This window comes from Hyla sarda, chromosome 13 (assembly GCF_029499605.1).
Source record: "Hyla sarda isolate aHylSar1 chromosome 13, aHylSar1.hap1, whole genome shotgun sequence".
In the NCBI taxonomy this organism is placed as follows: domain Eukaryota; kingdom Metazoa; phylum Chordata; class Amphibia; order Anura; family Hylidae; genus Hyla; species Hyla sarda.
In genome coordinates, this window is record NC_079201.1 from 47,422,074 (window position 1) to 47,443,413 (window position 21,340).

Consider the following 21,340-nt stretch of genomic DNA (forward strand, 5'->3'; position numbering starts at 1 on the left):
AGTGACCCGACACACGGTTTAGTGTCCCTAAATTAATTCCCACAAAGAATGAATGTGGCTGTGGGGCCTTTTCTCCAATTGATAAAAATTGGTAAGTCCCCCTGAAATCTGTAGAAACCAGCTTTAGGCTGGGTTCACACCACGTTTCTGCAATACAGTTCCCATATCAGGTTTTTGATAAAAAACAGATTCCTCAAAACATGACTAACCTGCATCAAAACGTGTGTAAAAATTTTTATCTGTATACGGTTTAAAACGGTATACGGTTTGAAAAAAAATGTCCGGTTGCATCCATTTTTTAAGAAAGAAACTTATATGTTTTTAACTTTTCACTCCATTATGAAAAAAGTTTTACTTGTTTGATTGAAATTCCAAGAAAAAAAACTGAGCAAAGCCAAAAACCGTATGGTGAAAACCGGATGGAACCGTACGCACATACGGTTCTGTATGGTTCCCATTGACTCCCATGTTAAAAAAAATGTATATGGTTTCATACAGTTTTTCACCCGGACCAAAAACCGTGGTAGGCCACGGTTTTCTGTCCGAAAAAAAAAAGGAAAAAACTGTATGGTTTGAAAAAACGGAGACAACCGTATACATTATGGTGCATACGGTTTGGAATAGAAAGTCTATGGGCACGGTTTTCTGTATGGTTGCATGCGTTTTTTTTTATGAAACCGTACACCTAAACTGTTTAGTAAAATCGTGGTGTGAACCCACCCTTAGCTAGACAGATAGCTTTATCGAGACAAGTAGCTGTCAGGATTCGGCAGGCTGGAAGTGGATCCTCTGTGTCAGAGAGGGATTGGCGTGGACCGTGCCGGCGGACCGGTTCTAAGTTGCTACTGGTTTTCACCAGAGCCCGCCGCAAAGCGGGATGGTCTTGCAGCGGCGGTAGCAACCAGGTCGTATCCACCGGCAACGGCTCAACCTCTCTGACTGCTGAGATAAGCGCGGTACAAGGGATTAGGCAAGAGCAAGGTCGGACGTAGCAGAAGGTCAGGGCAGGCAGCAAGAGTCAGGGGCAACGGCAAGAGGTCTGGAACACTGGCTTGGGATACACAAGGAACGCTTTCACTGGCACAATGGCAACAAGATCCGGCAAGGAAGTGAAGGGGAAGTGAGGTAATATAGGGAAGTGCACAGGTGAACACACTGATTAAAACCATGCGCCAATCAGTGGCGCACTGGCCCTTTAAATCGCAGAGAGCCGGCGCACGCGCGCCCTAGGGAGCGGGGCCGCGCGCGCCGGGACAGCACAGACGGGGAACGAGTCTGTAAGCGGGTCGGGATGCGCACCGCGAGCGGGCGCGTCCCGCATTGCGAATCGCATCCCGGCTAGGGACATTATCGCAGCGCTCCCGGTCAGCGGGTCTGACTGGGGCGCTGCGAACAGGAGAACGCTGCGAGCGCTCCGGGGAGGAGCGGGGACCCGGAGCGCTCGGCGTAACAGTAGCTGCCTTTAGGAGATGTTTATGAAGTATTAGACTAACCATTGTACAATGTCAGGCGAGTCTGTCTGTTCGGTGGTTAATAAACTGATTGCCTCTTTAATAGTGTTAGATCAGACCGTGAGGTATCATTGTAACATTATCATTGATTTTTCCACATAGTTTCCAGATGATGTACTTTAAATAAGGCATGAACTGTTCATTCTGCTTAGTTTTAATGCCTGCTTGCAAGAGATACATTTAGATTCTTGTTAATGCAGCATATGAGTATTTCAGTTGGCTGTCCTTTCGACCATAGTACAGTCTCTGAAGTGTAAATTGACTAAAGATGTCCAGATATGAAGACCCGATGGGGAGATAATTAAGAACGTCTCGAAATTTCTCAAGTTCTTCTATTTATGTTTCTCCTTAGAATCATTTGTCTGCAGAATCTATATTTCTAGGGATGAGTTGTCACCATATGGCTAGTGAACTGTCACTGTATGGCTTACTACAACTATGCCATATAACTAACAAATAAGTGGTGTTAATGTAGCCCCCCCAGACTGAGCTATCCCATAAGTGCTTTCCAATGGGGTCAGATATGTTGAGACAACAATGGTGCTGTGTTTGCACCTCTTATCATACTTGACCAGGCCATGCCTCATGGTATCTAAAGAGGCCTTTACGGATTTAATAGCAGCCTACGGTGCAACAACTATTTAAATGTTGCCATTGCTGTAGAGGTGAAGTCTCCAAAGTGATTCCTTTTCATCACGCTGTGAAAGCATACCAACATTTATTGTCTTGCATTAGTCCTTGTTTCCTAAATGGTTAGCAGAACAGTCTTGAAGGAGTTGTTAAAGGGTAGCTCCCACCATCCTATTTTTTTTTTTTTTTTTTGCTAGACCGTTCCCCCCGCCCCGCTACGGCACTAGCCCGTTCACTCCTCACCCCCCCCCCCCCCCCGCCCCGCATACCCCGTTCCCTCATTACACTTGCAGTTACTGCAGAGTCCGGCAGCGGGCGTGCAGGGACAGCGGCGGCAACGGGGTTGCGGCGATGTGCGGGAGGAGTGGCCTCCCAGTCAGTGGCCGGGGAGCCAACGCGCTCACTCCCGCCTGTCTGATTGACAGGCAGGGAGCAAGTGCAGCCTAACTGAAAAAGGACTGATTGCCACTCCAAAATCAGTCCTTTTTCAGTAGCTGGTTTAAACCTTTTTAATGAAAAAAAATAAAAATAAAAGTATATTAGAGATATGTTGTAGTACATAAGTACTACAACATATAAAAAAATAAAGTTGGTGACAGTGCCCATTTAAGCTTGCTAGTTAAGTTTCATATCATTCTTTCCTGTAGTTAATTGGTTTAGTTCTTGGATGGTGAAAATTTTAATCCCCTAGCACTGAACAGTTTTCATTGGGCTCCCAAAAGAAATTGGTGCAAGGTTTGTGGACCGGTTAAAGTGAGACCTTTTATTGGCTTGTAATGGTAAATTGTGGCTCTATGTTGAGATAAAAAAACTGCCATAGAAAGCCTTATATGCCAGGCATTGCTCCCTGGGGAAAAAAAAGCAGCTATTCTCTAGAAGAAACAGAGCTGACCCTCTAGTGCTAACTCTTGAAGATACTAAATAGAGATGAGCAAATTGAAGCTGACGAACCCGAATTTGTTATGAATTTCATGAAATATTCAATTTGCAACGAATGCGAATATCGCCGCGATTCTATCTCGCTTCATTGAACTCCATTTCCTGCGATCTAGGCTTCAGGGCATCTAAAATGTCAGCACATGCTGGGAAGTTAGGAAGGTGAATCACATGCAGGATGCAGCCTATCTGCGGCCAGTCACCCCTGTGATGTTACAGCCCTATATAATCGGCAGCCATTTCGCTGTTCGTCATATCATTCATTACACTGCACACAGATAGGACTGAGATCGCTCTGTGTGTGTTACACAGAAAAGCTCATTCCAGCAGCGTTTCACATCCTAGTCACATCAGCGTTCTGGTGGACAGAGAGCAGTGTTTTTTTTCACTGAAAGGGATTTTTACTGCAGCCATTAACCTTCCAGTTGCTTTCTTCAGCATTGTATTAAAGAGAGGGGCAGAGAGCTGTGTTATACATTTCAACAAGCTGCCTCAACTTCATAAACCTTAGCAGAGGAGGCAGGAAGAATTTTTCAGCACAATTCTGTGTCTTTGTTCCACAACAACTCATCTGCTGGTTATACTAGTCTGTAGACGGTATAATACCCAGCAGTCCATTCCTAACAGTCTAATACACAGATTTTTTGTGCTGCAGCACTGTTGTGTTCTGCTGGTGTTGTGCAAAAATAAGTTTTTTTAGCGTACTGTACCTCATTTTTCTGCCCTCATAAGTGCATACCACATACATACATCTAAGTAGTGTACTATTTTGTTCTTGTTAATCTGTCAAGGGCATGTGAAAGGACAGCCAAAAGTAATCACTGGCTGGTGTTTTACTAAAATACGTTTTTTTTAAGCGTACTGTACCGCATTTTTCTGCCCTCATAAGTGCATACCACATACCTACATCTAAGTGGTGTACTATTTTGTACCTGTTAATCTGCCAAGGGCCTAGATACTGTGAAAGTTCAGGCCAAAGTAATCACCAGCAGGTGTTTTACAAAAATAAGGTTTTTTTTAAGCATACTGTACTGCATTTTTCTGCCCTCATAAGTGCATACCACATGCCTACATCTCAGTGGTGTACTATTTTGTGCCTGTTAATCTGTCAAGGGCCTACATACTGTGAAAGGACAGCCAAAAGTAACCACCTGCTGGTGTTTTACTGCAATACGTTTATTAAGTATACAGTAGCGCATTTTGTTGTCCTCATAAGTGCATACCACATACCTACACCTAAGTAGTATACTATTTTGTACCTGTTAATCTGTCATGACCTGACAAAGCAAGGGACCCCTCATGAAACACGTAGTCTTTTAAGTTGAATAAAGAAAAGAATTCTTTCACAATACAACGCTTCCAGTATTCTTACTGTCCCGTACCCCTACCTGGGATACAGGACCACTGCTCCCAGGTGCCCAGATCTGCATCCATCTTTTTCCTGCCGGACCAGAGACCCTGACGTCCAGATCCAGCACAACCTCCATTGTTTGCAACTGACATAATAGATGATCGGACTGATGCACGTCAGCCACGGGAGAATCTGACAGTGTATTATACACTCTAAGGTGATATCCAGTGTTCTGCCTGTAGTGCAACATAAAAAGGTGAGCATGCTCATCCCACCCCACCATTCCTTGTTGAATCCACCACTTTTGCAGACCACAGTAACGGCACTTAGATAGCGCCCTTTCTTTGTTTCCTTTTTTTCTCCATTATATACAAGGGCCTACATACTGTGAAAGGACAGCCAAAATAATCACTGGATGGTGTTGTACCCCAGTATGTTTATTAAGCGTACTGAAGTGCATTTTTCTGCCCTCATAAGTGCATACCACATACGTACATCTAAGTAGTGTACTATTTTGTACCTGTTAATCTGTTAAGGGCCTACATACTGTGAAAGGACAGCCAAGAGTAATCACCGGCTGGTATTTTACTCCAATACGTTTATTAAGCGCACTGTAGCACATTTTTCTGCCCTCGTAAGTGCATACCACATACCTACATCTAAGTAGTGTACTATTTTAAACCTGTTAATCTGTCAAGGGCCTATATACTGGGAAAGGACAGCCAATAGTACACACATGCTGCTGTTCTACACAAATACTGTTTTAAGCGTAGTGAAGCATATTGTACTCCCCTTATAAGTATGTCCGATAGAGTAGTGCCAGGATGTGCACAGAGGAGTGGCAGAGGCCTAAATTCATCAGACACAAGCAGAGGTCACAGCAGAGTAGGGGTGTGTGGCAGATGGAGTGGCAGCAAGAAGTCTGAGCTCCCGGTGTCAGCTAGCAGTTGTATCGCGACCAGCAACCCAGCAGCCATGATTGATCGGTTCACTCGGTCATCACTCGGTCATCCACTTCATCCCAAGTGACATCCGACACCCCGAATCAACAGTCGATGGGTTCCTCAGACTAAACCCTCAGTTGGCATGGCCCTCATGCTGCTGCTGCCACCTCAAGGCTCTTTCATTGTGCTGCTCTATGGTCTTCTCATGCCAATGCTACCACCTCCAGGCTCTGTCATTGTGCCGCCATATGGTCTCCTCAAGCAGATGCTGCCACCTCCAGGCTCTCTCGTTCTGCTGCTCTATGGTCTCCTCATGCTGATGCTCCCACCTCCAGGCTCTCTCATTGTGCTGCTCTATGGTCTCCTCATGCTGATGCTAACACCTCCAGGCTCTGTCATTGTGCCACCATATGGTCTCCTCATGCTGATGCTACCACCTCCAGGCACTGTCATTGTGCCGCCATATGGTCTCCTAGTGCTGATGCTGCCACCTCCAGGCTCCCTAATTGTTCTGCTCTATGGTCTCCTTATGCTGATGCTGCCACCTTCAGGCTCTCTAATTGTGCTGCTCTATGGCCTCCTCATGCTGATGCTACCACCTCCATGCTCTCTCATTGTGCTGCCATGGATACCACAAAACATAATTAAGGTGCTGGTCCCCAGTTTCAGAAATTCCTTGTATTTGGTTCACTTTCAGGACTCCTGATGCCACCTCCAGGCTGTCTCCAGGGCTGCCATTAGAAATTTTCAGGCCCCTTACGCAGCTCAAGGCCAGCCCTCCCCCCCCCCCCCCCCTTCCACCACGTGGCCGCCCCCCCCCCCGAATCTGCCCCCAGGGCCTGTCCCTAATCTTATTTTATTTTCTAATTATATATTTCTAATTAGATTAAAGCAGAGTGCAGTGCAGTAAGACATTGTACTGCACAGTATTTTACTGCACTGCACCCTGCTATGTTCTAATACACCCTAATCTAGTTACTGTGAAACTTCCCTAAAAATTCAACAATAGTGCCACATACTGATCATACAGAGGTCGATACTAGCAAGGGCTCTGCAGCCATTATAAGGGATTACAGTTACATTTACTGACTCACAAGCTACGTCTTTGTCTGACTCAATAAACAAGTTCAAGAGGGTCCTGGATGTTTTTCTGGAAAAATATAATATTACAGGTTATGGATACTAGATTTATGGGAATAGAACGTTATTCATTTTGATTGCCATATTGGGGTCAGGAATGAATTTTTCCTATTATGGGGCAATTGGTATCCGCCTTATGTTTTTTTTTTTTTTTGCCTTCCTCTGGATCAACACAATAGGGTTTTAGGTTAAGCTTTATGGACTCTAGTCTTTATTTCCACCTTACAAACTATCAAGGGAATTAATTGATACTTGTCTGCTATTTTAGTCATGAAAAGTCGTCTTGTTTTTTAACTCTCTTCGCCAAATTCATGAACAGTCACACGCTCAGGAACATCACTGAAAAATTACCTCACAGTTTTCCTACCTGTTCAGGCACGGGGAGTAATCTGTCCCTGTCTGGGGACCTTATGGGATGAGCTAATCAAAACACAGTTTACCAATACTCTGTGCCACTGGTACTCAGTATAAGAAGTGCTAAGATTTTAAATGGGGGTTCCATGTTGAACTTTAAGGTGACATTCTGAAACAGCTTTGTGAACTAAGAAGCAATGGCACAGAGGGTAGATCGACTGTATTTTAAGGAGCTGATCCCATAAGGTCTGGGGTTAAAGGGGTTCTCCGGTACTTACACATCTTTTCCCCTATCTAAAGGATAGGGGATAAGATGCCTGATAGCTGTCACGCCCCTTCCCATAGGCTTGCATTGAGGGGCGGAGCGTGATGTCACACAGGGGCGGAGGCGGGACGTCACACACCACCGGCCCGGTGGTCGCCTGTAATCAGTCCCGGAGCGAACACGCTCCGGGGACTGATTACAAACGGGGTGCCGCGTGCATGATCCCGGGGGTACCCAGCGGCGGGACTCCCGCGATCAGGCATCTTATCCCCTATCCTTTGGATAGGGGAAAAGATGTGTAAGCACTGGAGAACCCCTTTAAATCCCCAGATAATTACAGAATAATTTTTTTTCCAAAGTAGTTTAATTAGGGATCTGGTGGCATGTTGGGGGCGGGCGGCGGTTTAGAGTACTTTTCAGTGCTGAAGTAAATTGGTGTGGGTTATTGTGTAGATGATGGGAGCTGCGACTTTTTTGCGACTTTTAGAGAATCAGTGCCCACTGCATAAAACTAGCCTAAAGCACTGCACATGGTAGTTCACTTTCAGATATGATCTATAGCAAAAGTTGCAGGAGAAGTGGCTGAGACTTTTGATGCAACTTTTGTAGATAGTCAAAATAGCTTGATGAATTCCCCTCTATGTAACTAAATGTTGTTCTAAAGTTTGTTCATTATCACCTGATTTCTGTGTAGTATATGCATCTGAGATATATATATATATATATATATATATATATATATATATTTCAAGACTGACCTGCCAACCCGACCCAAAGATGTGTTCTCAAAATTCCATAATAAGTTTTCCAACAACTCACCGTGCTGCCCCAAAAATCTGCTCAATCCACAACATAACAGATTTTTTTTATTGCACTTGGCCATGTGTCATTTTTTTTGGTCCTGGAAGTAGATTTGCTGATGTTGGATTTTGCTTTAACTGTTTCCTGACTGCTTTAGAGAATGAATAGGAGTATAGAACTAGAGTGTTACATCTGGGCGTAGGATGTTGTTAGCCTTTGTCAGCAGAAGTGAAACAAAGTGAAAATATTAATTCTTTCACTGCTTTATTGCAGTTAAAAACTTTAGGCCTACCAGTACCAAAAAATAGTCATAATTCCTCTGATCTATAATCCCCTAGTAATTATTAGGGATTCTGTATATATACAAAATACAGCAGAGTTTCTTATGTGATAGTATGTCTGCACCTTAAATGCACAAAAATATTGTATAGGGGTTTTGCTCACCTTTTGTGGTTATATATCAGACACAACTACCTATTCAAGCTGATAATGGTGCATCCACCCTGGGATCGGTATTCGGAAGCTCCTCACCGATGGAAGGTATATCTAAGCATATATCCAAAAAGTCCAGGTATCATTGTTGCAGACTGTCCTAAGAAATGTTGTGGTATACGGAGTATAATAACTCTGTACCTTTATTAAATAGCCAATAAACAAACGCATTTCAAGACTATGGCGGTCTCTTAAACTGGCATATCACATTGAGAAAGAGACAGCCATAGTCTTGAAACGTGTCTGTTTATTGGCTATTTAATAAACGTACAGATTTATTATACTCTGTGTACCGCAACATTTCTTAAGACAATCTGTGCCGATGATACCCGTACTTTTTTGATTTATGCCTAATTTTTATTAGAAATGTAATTGTAATATTAGATATAAACTATTACACAAGACGAGGGCCCAGCTGCTTCTTATAGTTCTTTTCTGTTAAAGCAGTCATAATAATTGAGGTAAACATAGACAAATCATCCGGCAATACAGTTATTCTTCTGGGAATACACGTTAGAAATCCGATTGTCATATAAGGCTTCTTTCACACTACAAAATTACTCAGTTTTAAAGTTCCATTCGAAGTTCTGTCTGAAAATCGGCTGTAAAACGGCAGTTACAAAATCCTATACGGCTGTTAGAAAATCCCATTATAGTCTATGTGATTTTTCTAATAGCCGTTTTAACCCGATATCACCCGTTATTAATAACGGCTGTTATTTTGTGATGGGCGATAGTAACGGGAGAATTAGTGCATGCACTATTTCTCCCGTTCAATCCCCCGTCACAAAATAACGGCTGTTATTAATAACGACGATGACGTGTTAAAACGGCTATTAGAAAAATCCCATAGACTATAATGAGTATCTCTTGCTCTCTGGATTACCTGTTCTGTGCTGCATTACAGAAATGATTACAACCCATGTAATTCTTCTCTCCCTGTGGTGTTGCTGTAGGGAAATCTAACACTTACTGCTAGGTTTCCCACACATAAGGCTGCATTCACACCACATTTTTGCAATACAGTTCCCGTATACGTTTTCAATGTGAAAACTGTACGGAACCTATTGGAAAACGTATGCTCTGACTCTCCATTGAAAGCCGTATGCCAAAAGATGCATCAGGTTGTGTCCGTTTTGTACTCTGTACGGTTTTGTCAGTTTTCTTACCCGTACCTAAAACCGTTGTCTACCACGGTTTTTGGTCTGGGTGAAAAACTGTATTAATCCGTATACGTTTTTTTTTTTTTTTACATGGGAGTCAGTGGGAACAGTACAGAACTGTATGTGCATACGCTTCCATCTGGTTTTCACCATACGGTTTTTGACTTTGCACAGTTTTTTTTCTTGGAATTTCAATCAAACAAGTGAAACTTTATTCAAAATGGAGTGAAAAGTTAAAAACGTATATGTTTTTTTCTTACAAAACGGATGCAACCGTTTTTAACTGTATACGGGTTGAAATTTGTACACACGTTTTGATACAGTTTAGTCATGTTTTGAGGAATCAGTTTTTCCTCAAAAGCCTGATACGGAAACTGTATTGCAAAAACGTGGTGTTAATGCACCCTTACAGTTGAATGCTGGTGGTCCGAGCAGGGGGACACTTTGTGATCTGCTTATTGTCAAGGGACGCTTTAAATAGTAGGGATTGTCCAAAGCAGAGGACCAGATCACCCTGGTAATCAGCTAATCATTGAGCGTCCAGATTCTGAAACCCCGGCCATAAGATGGGTTAGTTGCAACCTACCATACATTTTAACTGCAATGGTGATAAATGAATGAATCCGTGTAATGCATTGACATTCAGGTCTGGCAGAGTGGGGTTTTTTTTTGTGATACTTTGGGGCTCTACACTTTGGCTTATAGAGTAGATGTCCCCTTTAACAAAATAATGCATGTCTTCCTTTGTTACACAAGTAAAACAAAGTGCATATTAAGCAACATTGTCCCAGTGGTAAAAAGTATTTACCAAATTATAGTAATGGTCTAATGCCCATGGGATGTTTCCTTTACTATTACTAAGGGTTATTTGGCACTGAAGAAGAGATTTTGGTCACTAGCAAATCTTTTTGTAATTACCGGTAGCTAAGACTTGGGAAGCAACAGATCAGCATTACTCGATTTTTCTTTGTAGTTTCAAGTTAAGGTCTGTAAGCATATGACATTTTTAATCATTCTGAAATAGAATAAAATAGTACTAGAGTTGTGAACCTAGAACTTACTTGACTTTACTCCTCACATTCCAAAAACACACTAAGGTTACAACAATATCTCAAACAAAAAAGAGAAAATATTACCTCGGTCATTGGTCTTCAACCTGTTGCTCTCCAGTTGTTACAAAACTAAAGATGCCACCATGCTCTAGCTATGGAAGGCTTTAAAGGGGTACTCCAGTGGGAACATTTTTTTTTTAATCAACTAGTGATAGATAGTTACATGGATCTGTAAATTACTTGTATTTAAAAATCTTAATCCTTCCAGTACTTATCAGCTGCTGTATGCTCCAGAGGAAGTTCTTTTCTTTTTGAATTTTTTTCTGTCTGATCACAGTGCTCTCTGCTGACACCTCTGTCCATGTCAGGAACTGTCCAGAGCAGGATAGGTTTGCTATGAGGATTGGCTCCTGCTCTGTACAGTTCCTGACATGTACAGAGGTTTCAGCAGAGAGCACTGTGGTCAGACAGAAAAGAAATTGAAAAAGAAAATAACTTCCTGTGGAGCATAAAGCAGCGGATAAGTACTAGAAGGACTAAGATTTTTAAATAGAAGTAATTTACAAATCTGTTTAAACTATCTGGCACTAGTGTTGAGCGGCATAGGCCATATTCGAATTATGATATATATGGACAAATATTTGTCATATATTCGCTAAATTCGCATATTCGTAATATTTGCATTTTATTTTCGCATATGCCAAAGTTAGCATATACCAAAATTTGCATATACAAACATTTGCATATGCGAAAATTTGCATGCCAGTCTCACACAGTAGTAATAGTCTTCTTTACACCACACAAGCTGGAAGCAGAGAGGGGTGATCACTGTGATGTGTACTGTGAAAAAAAAACTAATATTCGCAATTGCGAATATATAGTGCTAATAAGATTCGCATTGCCAATATTCGCACCAGTTAATTTAAAAAAATAATAGTTTTCCACCAGAGTACCCCTTTAAAGGGGTACTCCGTCTGCCCTGGAGTGAAGGTATGTGGTGAAATCTGATGAATTTACATAGATATTCACTTAATTCTGCAGTGGATTTGCAGAAGAAAAATCCACCACATGTCCACTTGCCCCTACAATTATCTCACTTATCCCAGTTAAAACTAGGGCAAAATAGCCATTAACTATACACAATTTAATCAATGGACACCTACATTCATAGTAAGCTAATTTTAAGCAGAGTTTAATTTAAAAAAAAAGTTTAAAAAAAATAGATCCATCACTACAACTTTAAAGGTAATATTTTATAGACTGTTTTTCTATGCTCTGTATTTAACAAGCTCTAAATAACATCCTAGAACCTTATACATACAACACTAACCCAGCCGAGAAGGATTATTACATAAAACATGTAATTTTTTAGAAATACGAAGTATATGCGCCAAAGTGAATGGTGTTATGTTTAAATGGACGGAGAGGAGTTATTAATCTTAAAGCTAGGCTAATGGTGAAGTTGGCGTGAATCTTGCCTATGTATCCAGCAGCCTGATTTCTCTGTTCCTAATTATGATTCAGTCCCTATGTTTGTCTATGACCACATGGTGTTTATTAGTGAAAATGTCATAAAAATTCAATGTTGTTTTTCTATTATTCTTAGCACTGAAGAGGTCTTTTGAGGTGGAGGAGGTCGACCAATCTCCAAACCCCTCTGTCCAACCACGCAGAACCCCAAACCCACTGCTAAGAGGTGCAGCTGCACAAAAATTCCAGGACCCAAGTACTAGAAATGAGCCACATTTGAGGCATGCAGATATTGGTGGTCAGAGGTCCCCTAAATCATCTCTAAGACGTATTGAATTGTCTGGATCCCGGCACCCAGAACCTATGTCAAGACGAACAGAGATTTCCATTGACATCTCATCCAAACAAGTGGAAAATTCTGCCCCAGCGATGTCAAGGTTTGGTTTGAAGAGGGCTGAACTGTCTGGACATAAACCCCCAGAACCACCAAGAAGAGCAGAGATCTCTCTGGGAAAGCCACATGATCTACGAGGAGAGTCCCCAAGTTCTAAAATACCTGAATTAAACCAAAGAAAAATAGAAGAATCCAATTCCAAACGAATTGAGATCCAGGTCCCTAAATCTCCAGAAGTCCCTCCAGTCAAACAGGTTGAAAACTCCATTCCAACACCGGCTGTGTTTCACCATCAACAAGAACCCAAACCACAACCTGTCCAGATAGAGATTCAACAGAGAACCCCTGAGGGTAAGTGATGTCTTCTCTATCCTTTTAAACATAAAAGTGATGCTATTATTGCCTATCTTGTTGTTTGGTTTGAGGAAGACACAGATTGGAAAGTCATTGTACCAAAATTAATTGTGAGCTGTAGAATTTCATTAGCTTTATCCTTACATGCAAACTAGTAGACCGTAGGAAGTATTACTGCATTACTATGTATCAGCTTTTTGGCAAAAGAATTGTTTAAAGGGTTAACAGGAGACCGATGCGGGGTCTCGGACTGCTATACCTACCTGCAGTCCGGAACTCCGATCCTACAAAGGTCCACCTCTTTCAGCGCTGACTTGCGCTCTAGAGGAGGGTTTAGCCGACTGGATATAAATACTCATAAGCATTGGTCACGAGAGCGCTCAGTAGGCATGAGCGCCCACGTGACCAGTGCTTAGGAATATTTAAATCCAGCTGGCTAAACCCTCCTCCAGAGCGCAAGTCAGTGCTGAAAGAGGGGGACCTTTGGAGGATCGGAGTTCTGGACTGCAGGTAGGTTTAGCAGTCCGAGACCCCGCATCATTCTCCTGTTCACCCGCACTATAACTCGGTGTATAGGGTAATAGGTGACCGTTTTCCTTAAAGCATGTTGAAGAGCGAGTCCTCTTTCTGACAGTAGGATGTAGACTCTTTTACTTTGGCTCATGTGCAGTTATGTACATATGTTATAGGGGTACTCCGGTGGAAAACATTTTTTTTTTTTTATCAACTATGCCAGAAAGTTAAACAGATTTGTAGATTACTTCTATTTAAAAATCTTAATACTTCTAGTACTCATCAGCTGCTGTATAATACAGAGGAAGTTCATTTCTTTTTTAATTTCTTTTCTGTTTGTCCACGGTGCTCTGTGCTGACACCTCTGTCCATGTCAGGAACTGTCTAGACAAGGAACAATTCCCCATAGCAAACCTCTTCTGCTCTGGACAGTTCCAGACATGGACAGAGGTCTCAGCAGAGAGCACTGTGGTCAGACAGAAAAGAAATTCAAAAGGAAATGAACTTCCTCTGTATTATACAGCAGCTGATAAGTACTAGAAGGATTAAGATTTTTTAATAGAAGTAATTTACAAGTTTGTTTAACTTTCTGGCACTAGTTGATTTAAAAAATAATAATTCCACCGGAGTACCCCTTTAAGTCCACCTTTCCCCCTTGGCTGTTACGGAACGTGATGGCCCTGTGATAAGTTGTACAACTTCAACTTTATTTGATTGCTGCCATTAAAGGGGTTATTCAGCAATATGTCAATGTCTGTGTCAAGAGAAATCAGGAAGTAGAGAACATCAGCTCCCTGGAAAGCATTGTTGTGATAGTAGTGGTTGATCAGTAAGGTAAGGATGATAGTGGCCCTCATTTACTATTCTAAACCCGACTTGTTTTGTCGGGTTTTTTTTTTGGGCGCATCTTTGTCTGCGCAGACATCGTGCGCCAGTCTGTGGCACGATGCAACATTTTTTCCCGAAGGACCCGATGCGGATTCTCCCAAACCCGAAAAAGGGGTGTAACCCGACATTTCTGAGCTTTTCCACGTATTTATAAAGGTTTACAACCCGAATTTGTTGAATTGTTGTGGATTTTTTCCCGACAACTCAGAGGAGTTGGAAACCAAAACCAACAAACACGTGCGACAAACAGGATGCGACATAATAATAAATACCAGGGGAAAAAAGCAGTCGGGTAAGAAAGCAACATAGACTTACAACCCGATTTTCTAAGTAAATGAGGGCCAGTGTTGTTATTTTCAACATTCTGAAAATGACCAGACATCCCCTTTAAAGTGACCATAGCCATGAGAGAACAGTAATCCATACCTGCTGATTTCAATGAGATTGACTGATGCTTACGTGTGTGGGAGACACCCAAACTTTCCAATCGATACTCATTTTTTTTTTCTCATAAGAGACAAACTACTGCCAGTAAATTGAGAAGAGGAAGCAAAAAGGAGAGGCGCGCTCCCTGGTGTGATAGTAAAAAGGCTGTTTGGTTTCCCATCACCTTACCGCAGGTGTATAATCAGGAAGACACAACACTACTGGAGATGCGAGTACTGGACAGCTGCTGCACTCCTGACCTTATCTACTCACTGCCACGTTGTAGTCAAATTGCAAGTCAGTGGTTGGAAAGAACAGGTCTTTGATGGAGGCGCTGCTGTTTTGTTTGTCTTATGTCCACAGATACCACAGAGATGATATCATTGAGTTGTGCGAGTCTGGGTCTCTATGGAGTCTCCTCTACAGGGCCCAAGACACGCTCAACTCTCAGGAAGAAATCCAATTCTGGATCTACTTACCGAAACAACAGCAGCACCTCCATCAAAGACTTGTTCTTTCCAACCCGCGACAAGCCATTGCCAGTGGGGTCTGACCCTGCTGAAGCTCTAACATTAGTAAAATGTGTGTTGTTTATTTTTTTTATTTTTTTTTACAATCGTCTGTATACATAATATGACACTAAGTTTTTGCTATTATTAGTTTTGTAGTGCCAGACTGATTGAAACCATTGTTTACTTGTCTTGTATTTACTTCATTACTACATACAAGGACTTGAGCTCTATGAGATTCGTGGCATTATATTTTTATTGTGGCTGTTTTCCTTTTTATTAAAAGTTTGCATTAATCTGGCAAAGGTAAAGGTAGATCATGTAAAACATAGAATTACATAGTTAATAGGGTTTAATGTCAGCTTAATTGTAGGATAGACTAAAGTTTCTGTTTATCCTATTTTTGGTTAGTATAGCTAAGCAGGTATGAGTATTTGTCCGATATTTTACATGTAGTAGATCTTTGCACATATTGCATCATATGATTAATGAATAACCTTCAAAGAATGCCGTGCCCACACTTCCAAAATGGTCTCATTGTTCAGCTCACATATCACATGACTCTTTCACTGGTTTTCAATAACATATAGAGCTCATTTTAGCCCCATGACCTCAAAGAGATGGGTCACTGATAGACAAAAAGTGTTTTTTTCATCAATACTTCTTCCTCTATAGTTTTAGTAATTAAGATAATATACAGCGGTGTAAAAGGCCTCAAATGCATCACTTAAAGGGCTAAAAATAATAAAAATAGCAAAAGCTGCAATGCCGTAGCATAGATTGTTCCTTTGACCCTACAGCCAATCACTTGTCTTAGCAGCTATGTGCGGTACATGCAGAGAGCGCTGAGTCCAATGAATGGCTTCACTGTTACGCGCACTATGTATGGGACATCTTCACAGCACTACTAGTGGGGGGCCCCAAAGCAGAGGCAGTGCCAAAGCTGCAAGAAATAAAAAAAAAATTAAATCTTTAACCCTACTCCCAGCCAGTAGGAATTATTGCAAAATTAATGGAAAGTCCTTTACATCTATAAAAATGGTACAGTTAGGTTTTTCTTAAGGGTAAGGCTGCTGGAGTGCTGTAGCAACTTAAATGTTTACCCAGTAGGTAACCAGTATGGTGGCTGAGCCTGGTTCTGCTGCTAAGCCCTATTCACTGTCAGTACCAGGCATAGCTACAAATAATGAAGTAATAAACATGCTTAGGAAGGATCCGCACTTGTCTTGGGGCTAAATGGCTATGTTGTGAGATTACCATAAAGCTGAGGCTATATTTTTGGTGAACTTGCTATTTTCTGTTGGAGTTTGTTCACTTAAACTACAAATCCCATCATTCCTTGTTTGTAAGTGTGAGGTCACTTTTCTCCCTCCCACACATCATCCACCCCACCCTTTGAAACACACCTGTGGTCCCTTCAATGCAATAGACCAGTGTTTTCTGACCAGACTACCTTCCGCTGTTGCAAAAACAGAATGAGCTTCCTCCCAGCCAGCGGTCACTCCACCCATTGAAGCAAAGACACGCTCCCTCTGATCACCTGACTAGTGATGTAATGTCTCAAGCCGCACAGCAACATGGGAAAACCTGAGACAACAGTAATTTTGTATGCTGTTAAAAACAAACCCTGGGGCAAAAATCACAGAAGAATTGACCACCAGGAAACATAGGTACTGACCCTATATTATGAACTACACTAACTTTACAGCCCCTGTGGCATAATAAAAAATAAAAAAATAGAATACTCCTGGCTGTGGACTAGATACAATCACACATTCAATCTCTAGGCTGTATTTATGGCATAGAGCAGGATACTAGTTATCTAATTGTCTCTCACAGTACTAACACATCACAACCTAGCTCAGTTTAGCTTTAGTGTGTCCAAGTTACCCCAAACTGGTACTGTGGTAGCCCATATTATGTAACCATAGGCCTATACCAATTGTGGCTAAACCTTACAAGGCCAAATCACTACTGATTGTTGATTAACCTGCAGTCTATTTGAGACAGATAAGGTCACAGATTGGCAGAGCAGCGGAACTATACTCCAATCCCAAATATCTTCATACCTTCTGGGGTTACTTCACACCTCTTCAGAACCATTCCACAGTTTTGTGGCTGATCAATGTATAGATATGTTATGGTCTCTGTTTTAGATTTGTGCTCCGGTGTTTGAGCGAAACATATGTTGGGGTTGGAGTAAGACTTGCTTACTCTCCATAGACTCCAGGATATCTATCTACTAGATCAGTGATGGTGAACCTTTTTGAGCCTGAACCATAATGCACGCCAACTTTTTTCCCCTCAAAGTGCCAGCACAGCAATTAAATCAGAATACACATTAGCTTGGCAGTATAGTTCCCCTACATTAGGTGCAGTATAGTTCCCCCACATTAGGTGCAGTATAGTTCCCCCACATTAGGTGCAGTATAGTTCCCCCACATTAGGTGCAGTGTAGATCCCCCACATTAGGTGCAGTACAGTTCCCCCCACATTAGGTGCGGTATAGTTTCCCCACATTAGGTGCAGTATAGTTCCCCCACATTAGGTGCAGTATAGTTCCCCCACATTAGGTGCAGTATAGTTCCCCGCACATTAGGGTTGGCAGTATAGTTCCCCCACATTGGGTGCAGTATAGTTCCCCCACATTAGGGTTGGCAGTATAGTTCCCCCACATTAGGGTTGGCAGTATAGTTCCCCCACATTAGGGTTGGCAGTATAGTTCCCGCCACAAGGTTGGCAGTATAATTCTCCTCAAAAGGTTGGCAGTATAATTCCCCCCACAAGGTTGGCAGTATAATTCCCCCCACAAGGTTGGCAGTATAATTCTCCCCAAAAGGTTGGCAGTATAATTCCCCCCACAAGGTTGGCAGTATAATTCCCCCCTCAAGGTTGGCAGTATAATTCCCCTCACAAGGTTGGCAGTATAATTCCCCCCACAAGTTTGGCAGTAAAGTTCCCCCCACATTAGGCAGGCAGTGTTCCCCCACATTAGGCAGGCAGTGTTCCCTCACATTAGGCAGACAGAGTTCCCCCACATTAGGCAGACAGAGTTCCCCCACATTAGGCAGACAGAGTTCCCCCATATTAGACAGGTAGTGCTCCCCCACATTAGACAGGCAGTGTTCCCCCACATTAAGCAGGCAGAGTTCCCCCACATTAGGCAGGCAGAGTTCCCCCACATTAGGCAGGCAGTGTTCCCCCACATTAGGCAGGCAGTGTTCCCCCACATTAGGCAGTCAGAATTCCCCCACATTAGGCAGGGTTCCCCCACATTAGAAATGCAGTGTTACCCCACATTAGACAGACAGTGCTCCCCCACATTAGACAGGCAGTGTTCCCCCACATTAGATAGGCAGTGTTCCCCACATTAGGAAGACAGAGTTCCCCCACATTAGACAGGCAGTGTCCCCTCACAGACATACGGCCTCCAGCCATATACAGTGTATGGCTGGAGGCTGTATGTCTGTGTCGGAACACTGAAGATTACGTCCCGCTGGTCTCTTACCATGCGCGCGTCATCCTCGATCCTCCCCGATGCTCCGCTCTGCTCTCCTTTACGGGCACACGCATGGGATGTCAGTGACGTGACATCCCTGCGTGCTCTACCTCCCGGTGGTCCCTGCATTTTTAAAGCTAACGCGGGACCGCAGAGCGGTAACCGGGACATCCTTGTGTCCCAAAATGACCTTTCGGGACACAGGGATGTCCAGAACGTGACGGGGGCCTGTGGCCGCGTGCCCACAGAGGGGGCTCGGCGTGCCACCTGTGGCACGAGTGCCATAGGTTCGCCATCACTGTACTAGATGTTATATGATAGCTAGTTTTCATGCACTAGGCACTTTATATTAGATGTGATAACTATACATCAACTTGATTTACTAGCTGCTCTATAATTATTTATTATACTTCCTGTTAAGAGTCTTTGTTTCTGATATATACTTACCTATCGTGCACTACCAACTGTGATCGTATGTATGTGCCCTATTACTTTATATAATTTGTTTTTATCATTATATTTGTATTTAATAAAATGTTGTACATTATTCTGGTAGTAGTGTTTAATTTTGGGGTATATTAATGTGGTGAAAAGGTCAATTAAAATAAAATAGATGCAAAACAAGCTTATATTTCTGGAAACCCCATTTAAAAAACTAAAATATTTACAACCATGGGGCCATCATAATGTGATTACAGTACATACATATCCTTTATTCCTTTTTTTAAAGGTGTACCCAGTTAACTCCCAGTAAACAGTAAAAAACACACAGTAAGTACAAAGTTGGTTGAAGAATATGGGGGGAAATTTATCAAAACCTGTGCCGAGGAAAAGTTGACCAGTTGCCCATAGCAACCAATCAGATTGCTTCTTTCATTTTTAAAAGGGCCTCTCAAAAATTAAAGAAGCGATCTGATTGGTTTCTATGGACAACTGGTAAACTTTTCCTCTACACAGGTTTTGATAAATCTCTCCATTGTCTCTTGCGAAATGAGCTATGTCTAATGGACTAAAGGGGAGGGGGTGTGCAGGGACATCTGACCTAGTGAGTCATGAAACATACCCAGTAATCTGGGAATTCTGCTGCTCTGGGAGGATATTGGAAACTTGGCTGTATTCTTCAATCTAAACCCTTTCCTGACCAATTATGGCCTAAATGCATCTTTTCACATTACTTTGTATTGTATTGTTTGGCAGATCGTAGTGGAGTGGAAACATTATTTTATTATCATTGCTTTGGATAACTTTAATCAGTAGTTAGAATATTAGACATCCGAAAACATTGGGTTACTTGTTTTTCGAACGGCAAATCATCGAGCCAGCTTTGCCATGTAGCTATATTCACAAACAATAATTGTAACTATATAAGTCATTGTAAATGACCTATTTGGAATCTGTTAAGACTCCAACCCGGTCATTAAATACTGCAGTGTTCCTCAGTCTGTGGCTCTTCACCTCTCAATCATTATGGGAGTTGTAGTTTTACATCAGATGGAGAGCCATAGGTAGGGAAACAATGATCTAGTGGCTAATTATTTTGTGGAATACCCCATTATGCTCTTTTACCTATAGACATACTTGCATATTTCACATTAAAGGAGTTTGTAAATACATTTTTAGATATCTATAGATTTTTTTCATTCCAGTGCATCTTTATCAGGTGAAGTAGGTGGCATACAAGGCCTCGTCCACACTGCTGAAATGCAGCCAGAGTCCTGTTGATTTCAATGGTGATTCTGATGCTCTGTGCACACTACGGAATGTCCGCCAGAGAAAACTGATGTCCACCTAAAGAATTAACATGTTCATTCTTTGGCCAGAATTCCGCTGGACTGCATTGCCTTGCATTCTATAGAGATGGCGCAGGTCTACACAGTCCTATCAGCGATCATTTTGGCGGCACCCACTCCACTCAGTGTGGACGAGGCCAAAAAATGGAATATGATTTTAGGATCAACAGTTTGTTCATAGTCTAACCATGGGGAATATGTCCGCATAGGAACTGTGCATACATTAGGTGCAAAGACGGACATATCCTTTAGGGTATGGTCCCACGTACTGCTAATGTAGCATATTTCACAGCACATTTTGCACAGCAGGAAATATGCTGCATATCCTGCAATTAGCATAAACACATGGCTGCCACGCCCCCTCCCATATACTTGCATTAAGGGGGTCAGTGTGACGTCACGAGGGGGCGGGGCCATGACCTCACGATACTCCGGTGTAGTGCCAAATTTTGTGTTTTGCCGTGGAATGTGTTACATTGTGTCCATTGGCCGACACGCGCACACCAGCCCCCTACCATTGGTTCCTGGGGGGCTGGGGGGGGGTGTGCGTGTGTCATGTGACCACAAATATGCTGTCTCAAACACCATTCCCTTCAGTGTGAGTTCGGCTACCACAGCAAGAGGATGTTTCCTGCTGTGATAGTCCAATGAATTTAATGTCAGCTGCAGTGCTGAGATCCCCCCCCGCGGGCGCACGGTCCCCATAGCGGGGAATGAATGTAATGTCAGCCGCAGCGCTGAGATCCCCCCGCGGGCGCATAGTCCCCGTAGCGGGGAATCAATTACATTACAGCCGCAGTGCGAAAACCATTGCAGCTGCAGCGCTTTGGCTATCACAGCAGGAGACATCCTCTTGCT

General features: G+C 42.5%; 1 protein-coding gene across 4 annotated transcripts in view; it reads left to right on the top strand.

Moving 5' to 3' along the window:
• Nucleotides 1-21,340, top strand: part of SEPTIN9 (septin 9) — a 366,436-nt gene that overhangs the window by 198,554 nt on the left and 146,542 nt on the right. For all 4 annotated transcript variants that reach the window (XM_056549571.1, XM_056549574.1, XM_056549572.1 and 1 more), the window contains one exon: nucleotides 12,246-12,854. In XM_056549571.1, coding sequence (XP_056405546.1) covers nucleotides 12,246-12,854 — 609 coding nt within the window. The remainder of the gene's footprint in view (nucleotides 1-12,245; nucleotides 12,855-21,340) is intronic.